The 20,685-nt window shown below is 40.9% G+C and overlaps 1 protein-coding gene and 1 non-coding gene across 5 annotated transcripts in view; one reads left to right on the top strand and one right to left on the bottom strand.

Moving 5' to 3' along the window:
* KMT2A (lysine methyltransferase 2A) overlaps positions 1–20,685 on the bottom strand; it is an 80,317-nt gene that overhangs the window by 36,379 nt on the left and 23,253 nt on the right. For all 4 annotated transcript variants that reach the window (XM_061145291.1, XM_061145301.1, XM_061145310.1 and 1 more), the window contains 9 exons: positions 15,364–15,433; positions 9,905–12,558; positions 8,445–8,622; positions 7,378–7,612; positions 5,674–5,738; positions 4,644–5,021; positions 4,238–4,311; positions 3,133–3,264; positions 1,917–2,030 (listed from right to left, as the gene is read on the bottom strand). In XM_061145291.1, coding sequence (XP_061001274.1) covers positions 1,917–2,030; positions 3,133–3,264; positions 4,238–4,311; positions 4,644–5,021; positions 5,674–5,738; positions 7,378–7,612; positions 8,445–8,622; positions 9,905–12,558; positions 15,364–15,433 — 3,900 coding nt within the window. The remainder of the gene's footprint in view (positions 1–1,916; positions 2,031–3,132; positions 3,265–4,237; positions 4,312–4,643; positions 5,022–5,673; positions 5,739–7,377; positions 7,613–8,444; positions 8,623–9,904; positions 12,559–15,363; positions 15,434–20,685) is intronic.
* Positions 6,222–6,326, top strand: LOC133064983 (small nucleolar RNA U13). The gene has a single exon (XR_009694799.1). It is a non-coding gene; the product is annotated as a small nucleolar RNA U13 (small nucleolar RNA).

Below are 20,685 nucleotides of genomic sequence, written 5' to 3'. Positions count from 1 at the left end.
GAGATACAGTAGATGCCTGGCACTTACAGATTGAATAGTCTTAGTTTCAATGCTATCTAAAGCAACCTCAGCACTTAGAACAATATGTTGTTTGTAACAGGCACTAAGAAAATATTTCCTTAAAGAATGAATTGGTGTTATTCAGTCACTGAGTTGTATCTGACTCTTTTGCGACCCCATGGACTGTAGCCTGCCAGGATCCTCTGTCCATAGGGTTTACCAAATAAGAATACTGGAGGTAGGTTGCCATTTCCTTCTCCCAGGGATCTTCCCGGACCAGGGATTAAACCTGCATCTCTTGCATTGGCAGCCAGATTCTTTACCACTGAGCCACCAGGGAAGCAAAGAATGAATGTGCTGTGCTGTGTCACTCAGTCACGTCTGACTCTTTGCAGTCCCATGGATTAGAGCCTGCCAGGCTCCTCTGTCCATTCGGATGCTCCAGCCAAGAATACTAGAATGAGCTGCCATGCCCTTCTCCAGGAGATATTCCCAACCCAGGGATCGAACCCAGGTCTCCTGTATTGCAGGCAGATTCTTTACCATCTGAGCCACCAGGGAAGCCCAAAGAATGAATACCAGGCAATAATTTGTAATTTTGCTAATGCATAATTTAAAATAGCAAGTGGGCAGGACTGAATCTCTCAGCCAGTGATTGTTCAACATCTGGATTACAACTTGGCTTTAGGTTTTATGACCTCAGAATACATATGAGATAATAAGCTAAGGAGGTATTCAGGAACTGAGAAATACATGAATGAAAATATTACTCTTTCCTATTTAGAACTGTGCTATCTTTTTCTCCTTTATTGTACAGGTAGCAAATACTCACTGCAAAAAACACTCAAAAAAATAAAATAACAGGAGTCACCAATAATCTGACTACATGCTTAAGATTCTGGTGTAAATCGTTCAGAATTCTTCCTATGTATGTATTTCAAAAATATTTTTCCAAACCAAAATCGTATTGTGCTTTACATACTATTTTGTGACCTGCTCTTTTAACTCAGTGATGTGTCATGGACATCTTTCCATGTCATTATGAACCTATAATATCTTAAGGACTTCATATTTGCCTTTATATGCATGCCTTATAATTATTTTAACCAAGGTAGCAGTCCCTTATTGATAACTTCTGGAGTTGTCTCCAGTTTTTCATTATCATAAATACTGAAAAAAGCTCTTCTGTTTATCATATGTACATACAAATATGTATACACATAAAAGCACATATATACATACATATACATATTTGCCAGGTTACCTAATTATATCTTCAAGATAAAAGCCTGGAATGCAACTGCTGGGTTAGAGGGTATACCCATTTTAAAGATTAATACATATTTCCAAACAATCTTCTCAAAAGATTTTAACTAGATTTTCAGAAACAGGAAGTCTCCATTTACACTTGATCCTTTTTACCATGTTTTAATTTACAGTGTATGGTAACAGGGAAGTTTGACATTCCCTGCACACCATGTTTTTACTTCTCATTTTGTGAATTATATATTCCTGTCCTTAGACTATTTTTTTTACCTGTGTGTTATTCTTTTTTCTTATTAATTGCTGAGAGCTCTTTACAGACAAGGTAGTTTTGCTATTCAAAACTATAAAATGACTACCAACAGCAACTTTTTCTAGAAAAGCATTTATCATTTGTTTGGATGCCTAGAAGAAAAATCAGAACTCTATTTTAAGAGATAAAATTGTTAAAACTTTTCACACTCAATAACTGCTACTCTAATAAAAAGCAGACTCCTTCCTGAAATTTCTAAAACATAAAAATATTTCATTTGCTGGTTTAAACAGGGTATAGTGCCTGCTATAAACCAATGAAACAGAATATAATGATTTCTTTCACCACAGCAAAATAATCTCTCATACTGTCTGGGGTACCAAGAAGCAGGAGATCTTACCTCTACATGCCCACTACTGGCACAGAGAAAGCAAACTACCCTGGGTGTTATAGGGACAGAGGTCAAGATTCCTAAGCCTCCCATCTCCCACACATTTTCTGCTTCACAATCCTCCTGTGGAGAGAGAAAGATCATTTACAAGAGCCATATGACACAACACTGCATTGAAAATAAGGATAAAAAGCATAAAAACAGAGTGACACCAGAATGTCAAGAATATTTCATTTCAATGAGTTCAAAACTGCTGCTTTGAAAATTTTAAATCTCAAACACAATCTCTTAAAAGGCTCACCTGTTAACCACAATGCAAAAATTTATTGAGACTGGATTTCCCTTAAGAGTTTGGCTGATTCAAGTGATCATCATGGTTTGATAATTTTTATGTGAAACAATCATTTCCTCAGACACTGTTCTCATTGAAATGCACTTTAGAGCTCAGGATGGGCAGGGCTATCTCCGTGCCTCTGTCCTCCAGTCAGTTCATAGACTGACCTGGTAACAAGTGACCAGAGCTCTTGCACACTTGAGCCATCTATTAATGGCAGCTCTTCACCCACCCCTACTGCCTGCGGCAAGGATTTCTTCTTTTTCAATGCCTTTGGTAACATCATTTTCTTTTACTTGTTTGTTTAACACTACACTCCCATTTCCTAAACTGTTCTGTTGCTGTTTAGTCCCCAAGCCATGTCTGACTCTTCATGACCCCACGTGCTGGAGACCACCAGGCTCCTCTGTCCATGGAATTTCCCCGGCAAGAATACTGGAGTAGGTTGCCATTTCCTTCTCCAGGTAACATCATTTTCTTGATTTAAAGTCCACAACACTTGGACTTCCCCTGGGGGCAGTGTAGTTAAGCATGTGCCTGCCAATGAAAGGGACATGGGTTCGATCCTTGGTCCGGAAAGATTCCACATGCCACAGAGCAATGAGGCCCATGCCCCACAGATACTGAAGCCTAGATGCTCTAGGGCCCGTGAGTCACAACTAATGAGCCCCTGTGCCACAACCACTGAAGCCCGTGTGCCTAGAGCCTGTGCTCCACAAGAGAAGCCACCACAGTGACAGGCCGTGTACCACAGCTGGAGAGGAGCCCCGCTGTCCGCCAACTAGAGAAAGCCTGCGTGCAGCAATAAAGACAGCCAAAAGTAAAAAAATTTAAAAATAAATTCATAAAGTCTATAATACTCAATACACTCTGTGGTCACTGAACACTTACCTTAAAGTCCACTCTGATCCTGTGGACGCCATCTGCTGGAACTTTCTGCTTAGAGCTATTGCCATTGGAGAGAGTGCTGAGGATGTTCAAAGTGCCTGCGTTTTCCTGCTTATTGACCGGAGGTGGTTTCTCCTGCAGGGACAGAAGATGGATAAAGGACAAATCCACATCCGGCTTGCCTTCACTCTCACAACAGATAATAACGCAAACAACAAACCGTACTACTAGTTCTGGAAAACATGCTTCCCATTTAAGTATCCTATAGAGACAGAGAAGCAATCTTCAGTTCCTCCCCCTGCCCCACCACTGAGGCATTTTATTGGCACGTATGTATTATATCCCTGGAAAAAACATGCCAGGATTTTCGCTCTCATGCATCTTCGTCTTGCTTCCTTGTGGTCCATGATGCCTGCTGAGGCTGTCAGTACAATGAAGCCACGCTGATGAGACAGAAGCAGGTTATTCTGCCACTGTTCTAGATCTTGGGACTTGCACACATCAAATGTGGAGCTCATTGATCCACATTTGTGTAATCTGCCTATGAGATTCAAGACAATTTTCCCACCTCTGTGCTCATCAGTGATTTCAAATTTGCAGCAGGACCATGCTTCATCATCACAGTTAGAAACAGACAATGACTCTGGGGCATGACTTATAAGAACTTGGCATTTGCCTCTCTTTTCAGCACTGCCGATGTGCTCCAAAGCATTGGCCTAGACGTGCATGCACACCATTATGGGGGCACTGAAAGAACCAGAAGATTCTTAAAGACCTGTCTCCACATAATAAAAATAGTGGACACAGAGAAGGGTGACTGTTATAGACAAATACTGCTAAAGGATGTTGAGGGGGAAAAAAATTATACTAAGCAGCCTGTAATATACACATAAGCATGTAGGGTTACAAAGAAGGGGAAAACAACTGGGGGAAAAAGAGAGCTAAAGCTTAAACCTTAAGTCTGCTAATTTTAAGAAACTCCACTGCCATCTACATAGAAGCAAAAATGCAGTATCACTCAATCCTATAATTGTTCAGGACTGGGCCACCTTCCTACAGAACAGAACCCATGCTTGAGAAATAGCAGAGAAAACAAATCTCTCCTCACCTTTTCTTTTGGCTTTTGTTTTACAGGAATACTTGGGCGAGGAGCCACTTTTTTCTGCTTGCTTTGCTCTGGACCTAAAGAATTCAAAAGAAATTGCAGTCAGATGCCACTCCACACTCAGCTAATGCTATACAGCAGTGATGACTCTGGGACTGATGGCCCTGTGAGGAAGGGGCCATCAGTTAGAAAAAACAAAGAGCTATTTAAACTCTAGGCTTTAAATAGGAAATTAACACAGTATCTCCAACTTAACTGGTTTTCACTTCTATTCTTTATTATTATTTAACAGTTAGAGAGAGCTAATTTTCCTGTACCAAAGACTTAACAACAGACATTCCAGGTTTCCAGATGCTGTTTGAGACTCCAGGGCCCTGTGCTGGTTGCTCCATCTGCAGTCCTCACTCACCTGACTCTGGAGGTGGAGGTGGCTTTTTCTTGGGCTCACTGGGAGTGGTCTTGGGAACTTCTTTTCTCGGTGGTGCTGCGCTGGGGGGTTGTGGGGGGATGGCTGGTGCCGGCTGGGAGACCTGCTTGCTGGACTTCCTGGAAGCGGGTGTGGCCGCGTGCTTGGCCTCAGGTCCTGGGGTGGCGGTGTTCCCTTCCTCACTCTTGTCCTCCACGGGTTTGCGGGGAGGAGGGTCACTGTTGCTTTTCTTAGGGGCAGGATCCTCTCTTGCCGATGGGGTAGATTTCTGACTAGAGTCCACCGAGTTCTTCACAACGCTGCTCTCTTTGCTCTCCTTCTTTTCACTGGTCTTAGATTTCTTCTCTTTCTTTTTCACAGCTGGAGAAGGGTGCAGAAAGCAAGATTTTTTAACGAGAGAAAATTCTATTGAAAATATAAGTAAAAGGACTTCCCTGGCAGTCCAGTAGGTAAGACTGCACTACCAATGCAGGGAGCCTGGGTTTGATCCCTAAGATTCCACATACCACAACTAAGCCCACATGCTGTAACTAGGGAAGTCCTCATGATACAGGCTCTAGAATTCTCTAGCTCAAGTGCCACAATGAAGGCCCAGCATTATTTAAATAAATAATGAATATATAAATAAATAAATAAAATATAAATATAAGAATGTAACAACCTTAGTCTGAGTTTCCTACAGCTAACATTGACCCTGAAAGGCTCAACTTGCCAAGTTGGCAACTCAAATTGGTAAACTTTTATCATTTTAAGGAAATGAAACATAATGTAAAAAAAAAAGAAAAAAGAAACAATGTAATTTTATATGACTTTTTAAAAAAATTTTTATTATGGAAATTTTCAAACATATTCCAAGGAATAGTAAAACGAACATTCATGTACCTATCACCCAGCTTCAACAACAATCCTGGCAAAGAGCAGCTCTTGAAAAGAATCTTTACACTACCTAGTAGTGTGTACCAATGACATTAAAGCAGGAAGCATTTTGGAAAAGATCTTTTTATAACACTACCTTTTGCTTGCTTCTGAAGGTAGGCTTTGGAAGGCATCCATTGTAGATTCTGACATTTTCGCATCCTAGAATAACAAGGAATACCATAAGCAAACTTCATTTAGGAGAAGCAACTGAAACAAGTGTCAATTTGAGGGCAAGAATCAGTGAAACTTTATTCAGGGTCATTTTGGGAGTTGAAAAATGACTGCTCATTATTTAGATTAAATCCAAGTCTCTGAATCCTTTGATTAGCAATTTCACCTACCTCGAGGATTTAAAAGAGAAATTATCAATTTATTTTTTAAATGGGACTCAAATGCCTTGCTTCCCAGTACTGACTAGCAGCACACAAAACGATCAGTCATTATTTCTTGTAGTCAAATTAGTTCTGCTTTCTTATGAGATAAATATTCATAGTAATCTGAATACAAAATGGACTGAAACTGCCCAACAAGTCCTTTGTCTACCACTGTAATGCTACAGGGTCTGTCTTAGGGCTTGGATATATATATTTCAGTCCTCAACTTAATGAAACTCAATTTGAAGTCTAAAATTGAACTGAATCGATCCTTTTGTAGTTCATGAGCATGATGATTGGGTGTTCACGCTGCTGCGTGACATGTGCCTCCCTCCAAACCTTGTTACGACATTGGCACATAACCTGTCTGACGTAAAAAAAAAAATGAAAAATAAAATTGAACTGAATCCACTGAAACGCCTATTTTAGTGCAAGTTTATCTTGCTATCATGTACCTTTTTTGTTGATCTGTGAATTGTCTCACTTCTTTCCACTAGTGGGACCAAGACAAGATTCCTGCTTAGGGCCAGACTAAACCAAAGCCCAGAACTACCAAGTTTGTCCTAGAAACTGTCTCACCTTAAGTAAATAATGCAGCATTTTCCCCAAGTATATTTTATATAAATCATTTATATGTTATTCATTCATTCAGCAAATATTTATGGATAATATCTATTCCTGGTGCCAGGCACCTGATGAGATATTCAGACACCAAAATTTCTGTTTATGCAACCCTCATTTTAAACAAATAATCCTAGAGAGTAGAAAGTGCATTTACAAACTGACCAAAAAAAGAGGGAAAAGGTAGAGTAATCAAAACTTCCAGAAAATTCCCTGGCAGTCCAGTGGTTAGGACTTCCACTCTCACTGCCATGGCCTGGGTTCAGTTCCTGGTCAGCGAACTAAGCTTCTGCAAGCTGTGTGCAGGGTGGGAGAGGCTTCCACAGGCATGAAAACATTCTGAGAGCTAGAGAGCAGAGAGACCTATGTCATCAATATTTCCTGAGTGCCATAAAGGTAATTTCAGCTGACCTAACAAATACTATGCCTAAATTTGTCAGCATTTAAGTAGTAACCCTTCAGAACTGCATGATAAATGGTAGCTCTAGGCGCATGTGGCTAAGTTTAAAATTAAATGAAAATTTTAAATGTTGTTCCTCAGTCACACCAAACACGTTTCAGTTACTAACCAGCCATGTGGCTAAGGGCTACCTGATTGACCTGAGCAGATACAGAAGGTTCCCAGCACTGCCCCCAAGGTTTTCTTATTTAAGCGAGACCCAAACCTAGCACAAAGTCCAACTGTGCAACTCATTGTGCAACTCAAAGAGACTCAGCACAAGCACACTGGGTGCTGGGACGCGTTTTCCTCTGACAGGCCAGGACAGCGGCCAAGGCCACCCCGAGGGGGGACGCGCACTCACTTGCAGCACTGCTTCTTTATGTTGCGGCCACCGAACTTGGGCTTGTCCAAGCAGTTAGTGCAAACACCACAGTCCTCAGGCACCTGGCAGCCGGGACACTGCCCGCACCGCCTGGACCGCCGTCCCTTCTTCACCGGAGGTTCCTGAGGCGCCTTGTTTCTGGTGACAGGCTTAATTGGTTTGATGGGTGGAGCAAGAGGTTCAGCATCTTCTGAGCCAGCGATCGATGACTTGTCTGTTAAAGGAATGCATCATCAGCTCTGAGGGAGTATCTGGTGCCTTCCCAAGAGCAGAGGGGAGATTCTCACAACCTACTGATGTCAGTATACACATTCAAACCTTCTTTTAACTGGAACACCAGAAATGAAATTCACTATAATAGTCATATGCAGAACTCAGAGCCTGTTTTAAGTAAGTACTTAAAAGTTTCAAAATGCCTACAACTTGCAGCTTTACAACAGCAGAAATCCAAACACTGAAAATGAACTGAAGGCTTCTAAAGACTCTAACCTCTAAATTTCATTTGAGCAGTCACCCAGAGTTTAGGTATGATATGGTAACCACGAGAATATGTCTCAGGACCTCCAACCACAGACAGCCTAACTGACCACGGGCCCCAGCTGCGGCACTCTGAAATCCAGGGGCACAGAGGCCACACTGACCACAGGGGCTGCTCTTGGTCTGTGACAAGCATGGCAGCAACACTAACGCAGGCCCTGCTCAGAGGAGACATGAGACTCCCCTGACAGTCTGTGTTTGCCCAAGGGTTCCCCGAAAGCGGTGCCGAGCTGTCTCATACTGCATGGCTTCCAGGAAGATTCTGCCCGGCCTTCCTTCCCGCTCTCCTTTACTATGGTCAGACCTACAGAGCAGGCGGACAGCTCCCCCAGGCATTCCTAACTCCCTATCCATATTTCAGGCACTTCTTCTAATAAGATCCTTACCTGGTCAATCCTCCCACTGACATCTGGTTCCTGGGGGGCCCATCCTAGCATACAATACTGGGCAGAGCCCACTGCAAACCCGCAGGATGATGAGCACACAAATCCAGGTCATCCCCAACCTACCATCATTTCCCATGGAAGACAAAATCTTTTCTCGTTCTTCCCATGGTAAGGCACTCAGGGTGGGCATGTCATCAGGAAACACAGCTCGTTTTCGGCCAAGGGCAACAGCAGCTCTTCTGCAGACATGTTTAATCCGGGGTCCTCGCACAGACGTCTCCGAGGAGTCGCTTTCTTGACCCTGAGTAGGAGGCAAGCCCAGAACAAACAATGACAACCATCTGTGGTGAAAACAAAACTGAATGAAGCCAAGGTATAGTTGATTAACTTATTATAGTCTAGAGTCAACACATACAACTTTAGTTATCCCCAGCTGATATGCCACATCAATATACAGAAATTACCTACTTCTAAAATTGGCAGAAAAGGATTCTAATAAAAAAAAACAGAAATCAACTAAGCGTCTATTCCCAATTATACTACTTCTTTAAAATTCCCCTCAAAAAAATTCAAGCTGCCAGTCTGTATTATCAAGGAGTTCAGTCTCATTTAAATAGGGCTTATCTAGCAACAGACTGTTTCTCTGATCACCAGAGAAGAGGGGGAAATAACTTACAAATGGAGGCATAAAAGGCCACAGCTCCAAAGAGAAATGTCTAACATTTTAGAGAGCTGCAGCTCCTATCACTAGGAGGTTAACTAAAAATATCCAAAATGGTGTCACAAGTCTCATCATATTCCTGCTAGACCTCCCAAATGGCAGAATTACTAACTGTAAATGTGCCACTATGCTGAATTACGTTAAAGTCTAAGTTTGTGGTCATTTTAACCTTGATATGTTAATATAAACATGCAACTACTACATGACAATTTTAATAAACAATCTAAAGATTGGCAGGTTTTCTCATAAAAGGCCAGTGTCTAGCTCACTTAAACAGTGCTGCTCTTTACAAAGATCTGTTTGTCATCATCTTAACTAACTGAACTATACAGCTTTTCTGTACCACAACTTGAGGCTAAGTGCTTCTCATATGAATTCTGCAAACACCTGTTATCTACTGTTCTAGTCACTCACTACTCAGGGGAAGAGATCCCCCTTCCCTGTTTTCTATAGCAAACAACAGTAAAACAATTAGACTGCAAAAATGTACCTTCAAAATTAAGTGAGATTCCATCACACCAAACCCATTAAGTACAAACAACTTGGCATTCGATGTAATATGGCCCCACGTACCTTTGGGTCTTAGTTCATCACTTGCCTTCATGAAGCAGTCCAGCTATTCCCTGCTTGTCCCATATATTTTATACTTTTCTGTCTCTATCTATGCTGTTTCTCCTCTTTTAAAGTTCTCCTCTATCATTTTCTACCTATCAAAATCCTATCTGTTCTTAAAGGACCACTGCAGATGCCACCACCTTTTCCTGATTCCCATAACTGGATATTAACTGAAACAGCCTCAAACCTGCTCCTAGAAGGGGCTCGAGAAACTGTTGATTTTAACGGGCAAGATGGAAAAGAGTACCTGTGCTTTGGGCTGGTCAGTTTGTTTAAGACTCTTACTCTTCTCAATCTTGCAGAGCTGGGCTTTGGCCTTTTTTAGGAGGCTGGCAACCCTCTTGTCAGTCATTGGAAGCTTGTCTGCCTGAGCCAACATGGAGCCTATGGAGGAAGTGGAATGTTTAACAGTGCTAGATGAAGGAGTGGAAAGGCAGAGGGTTTTCTCCTTCTCCAGGGATGGGGCAGTTGGGCCGAGGTCCAAGTTGCTTTTTTCCAGATTTCCTCTCCCTTTCTTTATAAGTATTTTGGTTTTGACAGCTGTCGTATCCCCAAGAGTCACAGAAGCAATATCAGTCCCAGAATCAAGTGATGAAGACTTCTTCCGCCCGGTTGCTTTTTTGGCAGAAGATGAAGCGGCCACATCGTCACCAACAGCCTTCTCTTTGGAAACTCTACCCACAGGATACAAAGCCGAGCTACTCTGAATTTCTGATCCCTTTTTCCTTTTCTCTTTCTTGGACTCCCGCTTATTCTCCTTTTCTCTCTCCCGGTCTCTCTCTCTACTCTTGTCCTTCTCCACACTCTTGTCAGCATCTCGCTCTTTGGACAGCTCCTCGGGGGCCTTGTCTTTATTTCTCCCTCGTTCAGTCTGGGAGCCTGGGGTGAACCAAGGGAAGAGAGGAGTGGGACTACTGGATGAAAATGGCTCTGCTGGAGCACTAGTCTGCTTCCTTGGTCTCTGGTTTTTCTCTGCAGATTCCCCAGACTGAGTCAGGGAATGAGAAGGAAAAGTAAAAGTTGGGTTTAAGGCACTAGTGGCAAGAGGACCAACAGAAATGCTTAACGAGGAGGAGACAGAAGACGGTGGGGTGAGAGGTGACAGCTCAGAAGTGCTAAGCCTTCCACTTCTTGTCCTCATAGAGTGAGAAGGAGATCTTGGTTCAGATCGAATAGGGCTAAACACCTTTCTTTTCCTTTTCCTGTTAGATACTCCTGAAGAAGATGTTCCAGCAGAAGTTCGATTACTAGGCAAGGTTACAGACTCAAATATCCTAGAGTGAGCCTCACTCGGAGTAAACCTCGGAGCTCTCAGAAGTGGGCTCCTTTTGTGCATATCGAACCTTGTTCCAGAATGGAGAGGTGAAAACAATCGGGCTGAAGCAGCAGGACCAGACGTAGAAAACCCGGACGCGAAGCCGACATCCTCAGGAGTTAGTGGAGGGGGGCGGAAATTATCAAAGATTGGTTTGCGAATAAGACCTTCTTTGGCATACTTTGCTGAGGAAAAGTACTGTGGCTCTGACCTAGAGTGCTTTAGAGAGGTCCACCTAAATGTTGGTTCCCGCAAAATAGATTTTCGCTTCCCTTGCATGGGAGCAGCGGAAGTAGGCAAAAATGGTGATGCTAAGGGGATGGTTGGAGGCATGAGCCAAGGTGTGTGGTCAGAGATACTGGAGGCTGGCTGCAGTGGGGGTGGCGGTGTCAGCAGGGGTGGAGGGGGAGAGGAAGAGGTCTGCTGCTGGGGGGCACTTTGCAGAGTGGATAATTTTTTTGTGGTTCTGGATCCGAAACTTCTCTCTGACACCGAATACCTTCTGCTTCTCCGGTCACTACTGTCATTTTCTGGGGACTGGGAAATAGGCAGTGGTGTATGGACTTCAGGGGTATCGCTCCGCTCTTCAGGAAGGACCTGAATCTCCTCAGAGGCCTGAGAATCTGTGGAGGTATCGACACTGGGGCTACTGGATCGGGAGGAGTCTGAAGACATTTGAGAGGAGTGCTGAGATGCTGCACTTGATTTTTCAGAAGATCCACAGGACGTGGCACTGAATCTACTGTTCGGTGTAGACTCCAGTCGGGCAATTTTAATTGGAGGGTCATAATCTTCATCCTCTATGAACCGCCGAGGGGTTTTGATGATCCGCGAGGAGATGGCACTGACAACAGGCATGATGAACTGTCGGATGTTTTTGACCTGTGTCTTCACCTTTCTTCCTTGCAGCTGAGCTGCTTCTTTCTCGATTTTCTTTTGAGCCCCCTTTTTTGCCCTCTGCAAGAGCTGCTTAGCAATTGTTGCATCTGTCCTTTTAGAAGAAGGAATAATCCTAACCGGCTTAATCCTTCGAGGGCTTTGTCTGACTACTGTCTTATCTTCTTTTGTGAGTGGAGGTGTTCCTTCCTTGTCTTTCCGGACCTTCTGGGGCTTTTCCAGTTCAGAGTTAATGAGGAGACCTGAAGGGGTCTTTATCCTTTCTGTTGATGGAGGCCGTCCTCGCCGGCGTACAATTTGTACCCCCTTCCTTCCTATTTGAAGCTTCCCTGTCTTAAACTTTGACTTGAGAGGAGAGAGTTTACCTGCTCTTAATTTTTTAATCTTTGTGGCTTGCTGAAATGTAGCGGAAGGCGTGCGTTTCATTTTCTTCAGGCTATCTTCTTTGTTTCCCTTTGGTAACTCGGAAATGTCCTTTCCGTGTGTTATTTTGAGTTTTACTCCAGGGAAGGTGGGAGGTCTTCCTCTCTTCTTTTCTATACTTTTAGAATCTCTCTTCTTGATTTTATCTCCAGATTTGGTCTCTGATTTACTTAGAGGGGAGAATACAGATGGGTCTGAGAGGAGAGCTGAATTTCGGTCAGAGCCACTTCTAGGTCTCCCGCGAGGTTTTCGAGGACTAGTTTTAACTGTGTATAGAAATTAAACAATGAAGAGCATATATTTAGCTTTGCAGTTTAGGTCTTAACTAAACTGAAGATAATTTAGCAAAAGTCATTCTATACTGAACTCTATCTGGGTTTAATCAGTCAATAAAACATCTTTATTGTGCTTAGTTTCTTTTCACCAAAAACCTGCCTCAAAGAAATCAAGTAAATAACATTCTACCTAAAGGAACCCTTAACTCCTTTTTTGATAGAAAAACTAAGACAATCAAAGAGGTTTTCAACTGAGCAGTTAATATATACAAAACTAATTTTCCTACATCTTTAGGTGAACAAGGCTTTTTTTCTGAACTTTAAAAAAAAAAAAATCTGTTTTAAAAAAATCTGTATGACCTTTTCCATATTCTAGTCATCAAGAGTAACATTTGAGAACACATTTATAGTAAGTCATCCCATTTTTTTCAACTCAGAATTTTGGCTTTAATAAATATGAACCAGTTGCTCTCCAATCAATAATATACCAACGTCCATAGGCTACAATAATACACCAACTTCTACAGGCTGCTCAGCTTCCTATATTTTCAATCTGCTTTGCCAAAGTAAGTTAAGAAAGTTTCACTGAAAAGAAAAATATTCATTCATGAGACATCAGAAAAAGATCACTGAACTCAGTGGCAGGTGAGCTAATCAGTGAACCGGCATGAGATATCCATTAATCTATTCCCTTATCTATAGGTTTTTGAACCAGTCTTAAATTACAAACAAGATTTAACCATAATTGATGTCAAGAGCAAACTATTTAAATCAGATTTCTTCTATTCTAAATAAAAGGAATCTGCCAACTTTTAATCAACTCAATTTGCTATGGTATCAAGAGGCTTCAGAAAACCACAGTTTTCTAAAATTCTTTTCTTTTGGGTGGGAGGAGGTGTTGCTGCAAGGCTTGCGGGATCTCAGTTCCCTGACCAGGAACTGAACCCTGGTCCCAGGAGTGAAAGCCCAGAATCCTAACCACTAGACCACCAGGGAACTCCCTAAAATTCTTTGTATTGTCTGTACTTTCTAAATGTATAAATATGAGTTGCCTCGCCTGTCACATCTCTTCTCTCATGACTTTTCATGTTTTATATGACTCAACATTCTTCTGAGATTAAAACTTCCCCTAACAGGTACCAGAAGAGATTTATGCCATTGTGACGAACATTTTAGACTTTGGAACCAGCTTCCTAACAGAACAGAAATCAACAAAGGTCTGATTGTTGAGCTTTCTAAATATAAATGCTTTCCTCACCAATTAACTTGAGACTCCTCTTAACAGATTAAGGACTCATGTATCTGTTCTCAGTATATGCTAATCACAACAAAATGGACTATGAGACAGCAGGGAAACTACGCTTCATTCCTTTAAAAAAAAAAAAAAAAAGACAATATTTGAGATACACTGACAGCCAAGGGAAAAAAACAAGAGGAAGCCATCAAGGGTTGTGAATCAACAAATTAAACTCTACCCAGATGTACATCACAAGATTCCTTATAATCTTGGTAAATCTGAATGTTGCCACTCATAGGCCTTTATTAATTCTGAAAACCTCTTCGATCCATCTTTTACAAGAAACTTTTGGTGGACAAGTAGAAAAAAGCACAACAGAGAAAAGTCCAGCTCTGCTGCTAACTTCCATAATCCACAATATATTCAAAGAACTCACAAATCAGTTAGAAGTAACTACTCAGCGTGTCTTTTCCTGGCCTCATTTTGTTATCCATAAGTGAAGGGTTAGACTAGACAATCTCTAAAATCACCTTCATTCTGATATGAAGTTTTAAGATTTTATCACATCTTAAAAGAGACAATTGCTACTCTCTAAGTGGCACAGGTACAGGAATACTACTGGTCAAGTTCTTCCAGCTAGAATAGCAGTACTATCACCACTTGGGAAAGGAAAAATTGTTAACGTACTGTGTTTGAGTTAGATTACTATATAGTACATGATGACTCTTGAATGAAATGCAAATGATGACAAATAGTCACAAACATCAATGACAAGAACCAAAAGCACAGCTAACATCATATTTAACTAGCCTGTTTATCCACATAAAATCAAAGACAACCATACAAGAAGTCAGAATGGCAGCACAAATGGGAAATTTTTATTCATCATAAGATCTATCTCCCTCTTATACAGAACAGAATTCTGCAAGCCATTAGATGTTATTTCCACTAAGGATCATCTCACAGGAAACTGCTGTTAAGTCTAGAATTTCAACGCATTCTAGATATTTTCTTGGTGAGAACAATGGCAAATATTGTTAATAAATGGGAACACCCATGTCATTTTTATTTTCTTTCACATAGTTTTTCAAGGATCAGGTAAAACAGTTTCATAGAGTGCCAATACTTTGTTTTTAGTTCTTTGACAAAAGTAGACCAAATTTCACCTGTTTAAAACAACGGTCAAAACAAACAAACAAACAAAAAAAACAACGGTCAAATTATTGGTACTATACAATTCAAAATGCATAAATCTGAGGATGCTATCATTATTAGTAAGTAACCTTCAATTTGCCTACCAAATTTTATAAGCATTCGAGGGAAATCTAGCCCCATGCCACAGGTGGTTCCCATAGAGAAGCATAATTAAGGATAAACCAAAAGTGATCTAACAGAGAGGAGCCCCATAAAGAGGGCTAGTTCATAAGCCATTTCCTACGTAGTGTGAGGGAAAGGGAAGGATTTCTCCAAAAGAAATCTAAGACCGCCTTTTACATGCAAAGAAGGCAAGGGGAAGTCACAGTCTCTTAACAAAGCATCATGTGTTTAACGGGTCATACCTGAAGGAGACCTTGTGGGACTTCGTACTCTGACTTCTTCATCTGAGCCAAAACCTAAGAACTGCTCATCCTACAACAAAGGAAAATTATTTTAAAATCAGGGAAAAAAACCAACCCATAAATCTGAACATATCCCAAAGAAATGCCCAGAGGAGACACAAATGAATTTGGAAAATTTAGCCTCTATATATCAATCATCATCATTCCTATGGATATTATTATAAAATAACTTAATACTGAAATAAATAAACCCAGCCATATGGCTTCAATACAGACAAACAGGAGCTGTGTAGTAACTGAACATTGATAAGTCACCTTTGGTGTACACAGGGGACAGTCCTAAATTTCAACCTATAGATACAGCCCAAAACAATTAAAGAATGACTTTAACTCAAGTAAGCAAATCAGTACAATGGCAGAAATACACAGCCCCAATAAAAAATATTTTCAACAAGTAAAGTTTACAGGCACATAAGGAATAACCTACAGTATCATAATCTCTTGTCTACTAAATATTAAGAGACTGAAATTGCCAAAATCGTCAGTTCCTTAACTCAGGAATTGACATTTGGATGTGATTTCTATACATTTGAGATCCAAAGATTCTCAACATGCATTTTATGGCATCATTTTTAAATGCCCTGTGATAAGAGACTTAATGGTGGGCAGCAGCATTTGTGAAAGGATGGTGAATTGACCACATAAAGGGTGAAATGCATCCAAGGATAATTGAAGAAAGCCTTTAATTTCAGTTGTATTAGAAAAGGCAAAAGGCAAAAACTTTTCTTTCCCTCTAACTTTTAACCTGCTTTAAAAAAAAAAAAATACTAAGGATTTAACCAATTTTGAACAAATTCTCAAGAAAACACGGTCCATTTAAACAACCTGATTAATAGACATTCACCAATTCAGAGACTAAGAATTCTTTCTAGAAAGAGAAGAGAAAGAGAATTTCAGATGCCAGAAACAAAATCCACATAAAAGAACAAATTAAGGAATTAAAGACAGATTTTCTTGTACCTCCAACTGATACTGATAATCCCCAAATTAAATCTGAACAGTTAAAGCCCCCCCAGTTTTAGAGGGGACCAGTTCAACTCTTGTTTGTGGAGACACGAAACCACCGTAGAGAGGGAAGGGTTAGTCTGAGGTCTCGATTTCTTCGTTTATTGCAATGTTACAAGGAATAAATGAAATAATTTACGGGAGTTATGTAATTTATGTAAAATCACTCAGAAAACTATAATGTGGCATCCACACTGTAGTTATTATTATTGATGTGATTTTAGAAACTGAAGCTCTGAAAGGCCAGATGACTTGCCCAAGACCATACAGTTAGTTACAAAGAACTTTGTACCATAAGGCCTACAGTCTAAAACTAGATTTAGAGGAATCCAATAAATTATCTACACTACAAAATTCGATAAATTTTTTCTGCTACTATTAAAGTAACATGAAGCCCATTTTCAAATCCTTAAAATTTCTGATTTAATTAATTCTTTTCAGGCACTTTCTTTATGGAACAACCTGGTAATCTATGCATTTCACAAAGACATCTGGGGATTTCCTAACACTTACCAGGGGACTACATTGCTAAATGCATAAATTCTATGCTCTGAGAGTGCTGCAACAAGAGAGGTCTAGCAATTATACACACACTAACCAACAGGTAAAGTAACCAAAGCAGAAATAACAAAACATGATTAATCTTTAAAAGAAACATGAGATTCACATTGCTATGTTCTATATTTTAAACTTTCTCAATATGTAACTGTACAACCCTAATTCAATCTACTCCAAAACAGAGTACTACAGAGCTGTCAAGCAGTAATTAAACTAACTGCCAATGTTTAAAGTTTCCAAGTACTTTCCAAAATGACAGAAAGCGTTAACTCTTTCTCTGTGGCCTTGTAGTTGGAATAAGAAAAGGCTGACTTTACTTCCATCCAAGAACTTTCTTTTCACTTGAAATATATTGACAGGTTGACTTCTTGAAGCACACTTAAAAAATAAGCACCCATTGTTTAAACAATCCAGACAGTTTAGTCAAAAACAAAAGCCATCATTGTTATGTTAAAGAGCTCTCATCCACTAACTGTGAACTTCCAATTCCATATAAAAGCCCCCCAAGCTGAGAAAGCGCTGGGAGAAAAAAATCCTGCAAAAAGGTGCTACAAATGAAGTTCTTTCTGCCTCTCCTGTCTCTTCCATAACCCCCTTTAAATTCATCAGTTCCCGGAAGATGCAGTAAACAAGGTAACAGTGCTGGCTTTCCTCAGACTTGCCTAGAAATCAAAAGACTAAGTCCAAATGTCTACAAAAAGATAACAAAGAGGAGCTGCAATTAAATCTATGGTGGCTCAGATGATAAAGAATCTGCCTGCAATGCAGGAGACCAGGGTTCAATCCCTGGGTCGGGAAGATCCCCTAGAGAAGGGAATGGCAACTGACGTCAGTATTTTTGCCCGGAGAATTCCATGGTCAGGGAAGCCTGTAGGGTGACAGTCCATGGGGGTGGGGGTGGGGGTCGCAGAGTTGTACACAGCTGAATGACTAACATTCTTTGTTTCACTTGGCACTACGGCCAAGTAAGCCTAGTCAGCCCTGAAAAGAGGAAACGGGAGACACCATGCTACACGGGACCAAGTATTTCTGGAAACTGGGCCCAAACAGCCAGTTATACTTCTCACTCTGGCTTTCTCTGATGAGCACAGAATTCCAAGACAAAGTATGGGCAAGAGGCAACAAACCTATTCCCTCTGGATAATGATGTCCTTGGAGAATAGATCATCAAAATTGTATCCTCTCCTTACCACCAAAGATAGAAAAATATCCTTGCCAAGCTAAGCCCTTAAATCATATTTAGCTTCCAGAGATTAGGAATCCAATGAAGCTAATGTCATTTCCTAAGTGAAAGTTAATTCTAAAATAATAAACGTGTAAAATTTATTACCCCAACCCTTATCTCTAGGGGTTATTTGAGAACTTCCAAACGTATCTTTAACAGCAAATTCTACATTACCCATAAATATCCTAACATTTGAGGATTTTTATTTTATGTTAATGGTAGGATTTTAATCCTTTAATGGCTCTTATATTTGTGATGAAGCGATAAAGAATGTTTTCCACAAGGGAACCTAAGTGAACCCAAAATAAGTATTACAGACAATAATGTTTACATATAAAATGTAATGATGAAGACATTTTAGAAAAATACATTAAGTTCTATATTCAAGGAATTATGTACTACTAGGACAACTTTGCAAACAAAGCACTATTTCTTTTACTTTTCCATTCATTCAAGAACCATGTATACACTATCTGTTTCTGATGCAAAGAGGAGTTAAGACATGACTCTGCTCCCAAGAAGTATCTAAGGCAGATAGGCAGGTGCCCAATCTCAGCCTTCCTTTCAAAATCCTTTAAAATGTCGGTAAAGGATAAATTACTATGTAATTCATATTCTGGAATTTAAAAACTGGCTTAAATCTTGGAATAGTGCATTCTTCCTCTTGTATCAGTATTAGGTTCATGGAGAAATATTCAACACATTTCAAAATTCTTCCAAAGGATGGCAATGTCTATCTCCATGCCTCAGTGTTGTTCTAGGCACCACTCCAGCGTTAGAAATCGGAGAGAGTTTAAGTAATGGAGACCTAAATCATCTGCGGTGATTAGATGTGACACAGTTTCTAGGAATACCAGTGATATCTGATCTAACTTGCAACTGATTGATAGAGGCCAGTGCGTTTTCCTCCCTACTCCCAACTAAAATGCATAGATTTTATCTCCTCCCCTCAATTCCTCCTGATTTACCTTACAACAGAAATCACTCACCTGGAGTTTTCCCATCTCCCGATTTTATGTGGTGATTCCAAAGTTATTTTGAAAACTACTCTAATAAACAAGCTTGGGCACATCTGGCCTTCAGTGAATAAGGTTTTGGGTGCCTGCTCATAGCTCCTTTCTTTTCTTGTGAGATTCCTCAGCACTTCAGAGCACTGAATTAGGTGGTAGGTAACTTAGCACCCTTCTGTCTCCAAAATGTTTACTCTTTTGGGTTTAAAAATACCAAATTTCTTCAACTACAAAGGTTTTACTGATGGATCAACTCATAAATATTAACATCCATAACCACAGACTGTATCAAAAGCACCCTGACACCTAACTGTTTGAAATTGTTTTGAAGGCCTATAATTTTTGATATCATCATATATGGTTCCATCATATGAGGAGGCCACAGAACTAAGAAAATTACTAAGAACTAAAGAAGATGAAGAAACATCAAGGAGGCATACAGTGCATCTCAGTAGCTCCAGTTAAAGGGTAACACTTCTCCTTTGGGAATTTACTCCCGTTAGTTATCACTTCTGCTGGCACATTTCTCTGTGTGTCACCGGCTACAATTCCCTGGTGATCCAGTGGTTAGGACTTGGCACTTTCACTGCTGAGGGCCCAGGTTTGATCCCTGGTCCAGGAAGATCCCACATCTGAGGGGCAACTAAGCCTGTGCACTAGAACTACTGAGTCCCTGAGCCCTGGAGCCCATGCTCTGCAACAAGAGAAACCACCGAAACGAGAAGCCAGCACACAGCAAGGAAGAGGAGTCCCAGCTCGCCACAACTGGAGAAAACCTGTTCGTGGCAACAAGACGCAGTGCAGCCAAAAATAAAATAAATAAACAAGTAAACCTTGGGGGAGAAAAAAGAACACACAGGGAGATTGACCTCAGGCTGGTGGTGGTAGTTTAGTTGCTAAGTCATGTCCGACTCTTGCGACCCCATGTACTATAGCTTGCCAGGCTCCTCTATCCATGAGATTCTACGCTGGTTCAGTTCAGTTCAGTCGCTCAGTCGTGTCCAACTCTTTGTGACCCCATGAATCGCAGCACGCCAGGCCTCCCTGTCCATCACAAACTCCAGGAGTTTACTCAAACTCATGCCCATCGAGTCGGTGATGCCATCCAGCCATCTCATCCTCTGGCGTCCCCTTCTCCTCCTGCCCCCAATCCCTCCCAGCATCAGGGTCTTTTCCAATGAGTCAACTCTTCACATGAGGTGGCCAAAGTACTGGAGTTTCAGCTTCAGCATCAGTCCTTCCGATGAACACCCAGGACTGATTTCCTTTAGGATGGACCGGTGGGATCTCCTTGCAGTCCAAGGGACTGTCAAGAGTCTTCTCCAACACCAAGTTCAAAAGCATCAATTTTTCGGCACTCAGCTTTCTTCACAGTCCAACTCTCACATCCATACATGACCACTGGAAGAACCATAGCCTTGACCAGACAGACCGTTGTTGGCAAAGTAATGTCTCTGCTTTTTA

The sequence above is a fragment of the Dama dama genome, chromosome 1 (genome assembly GCF_033118175.1).
Source record: "Dama dama isolate Ldn47 chromosome 1, ASM3311817v1, whole genome shotgun sequence".
NCBI classification, from domain to species: Eukaryota; Metazoa; Chordata; class Mammalia; order Artiodactyla; family Cervidae; genus Dama; species Dama dama.
The sequence above is the reverse complement of the archived record's forward strand: the minus strand, read 5'-3'. Positions and strand labels throughout refer to the sequence as shown.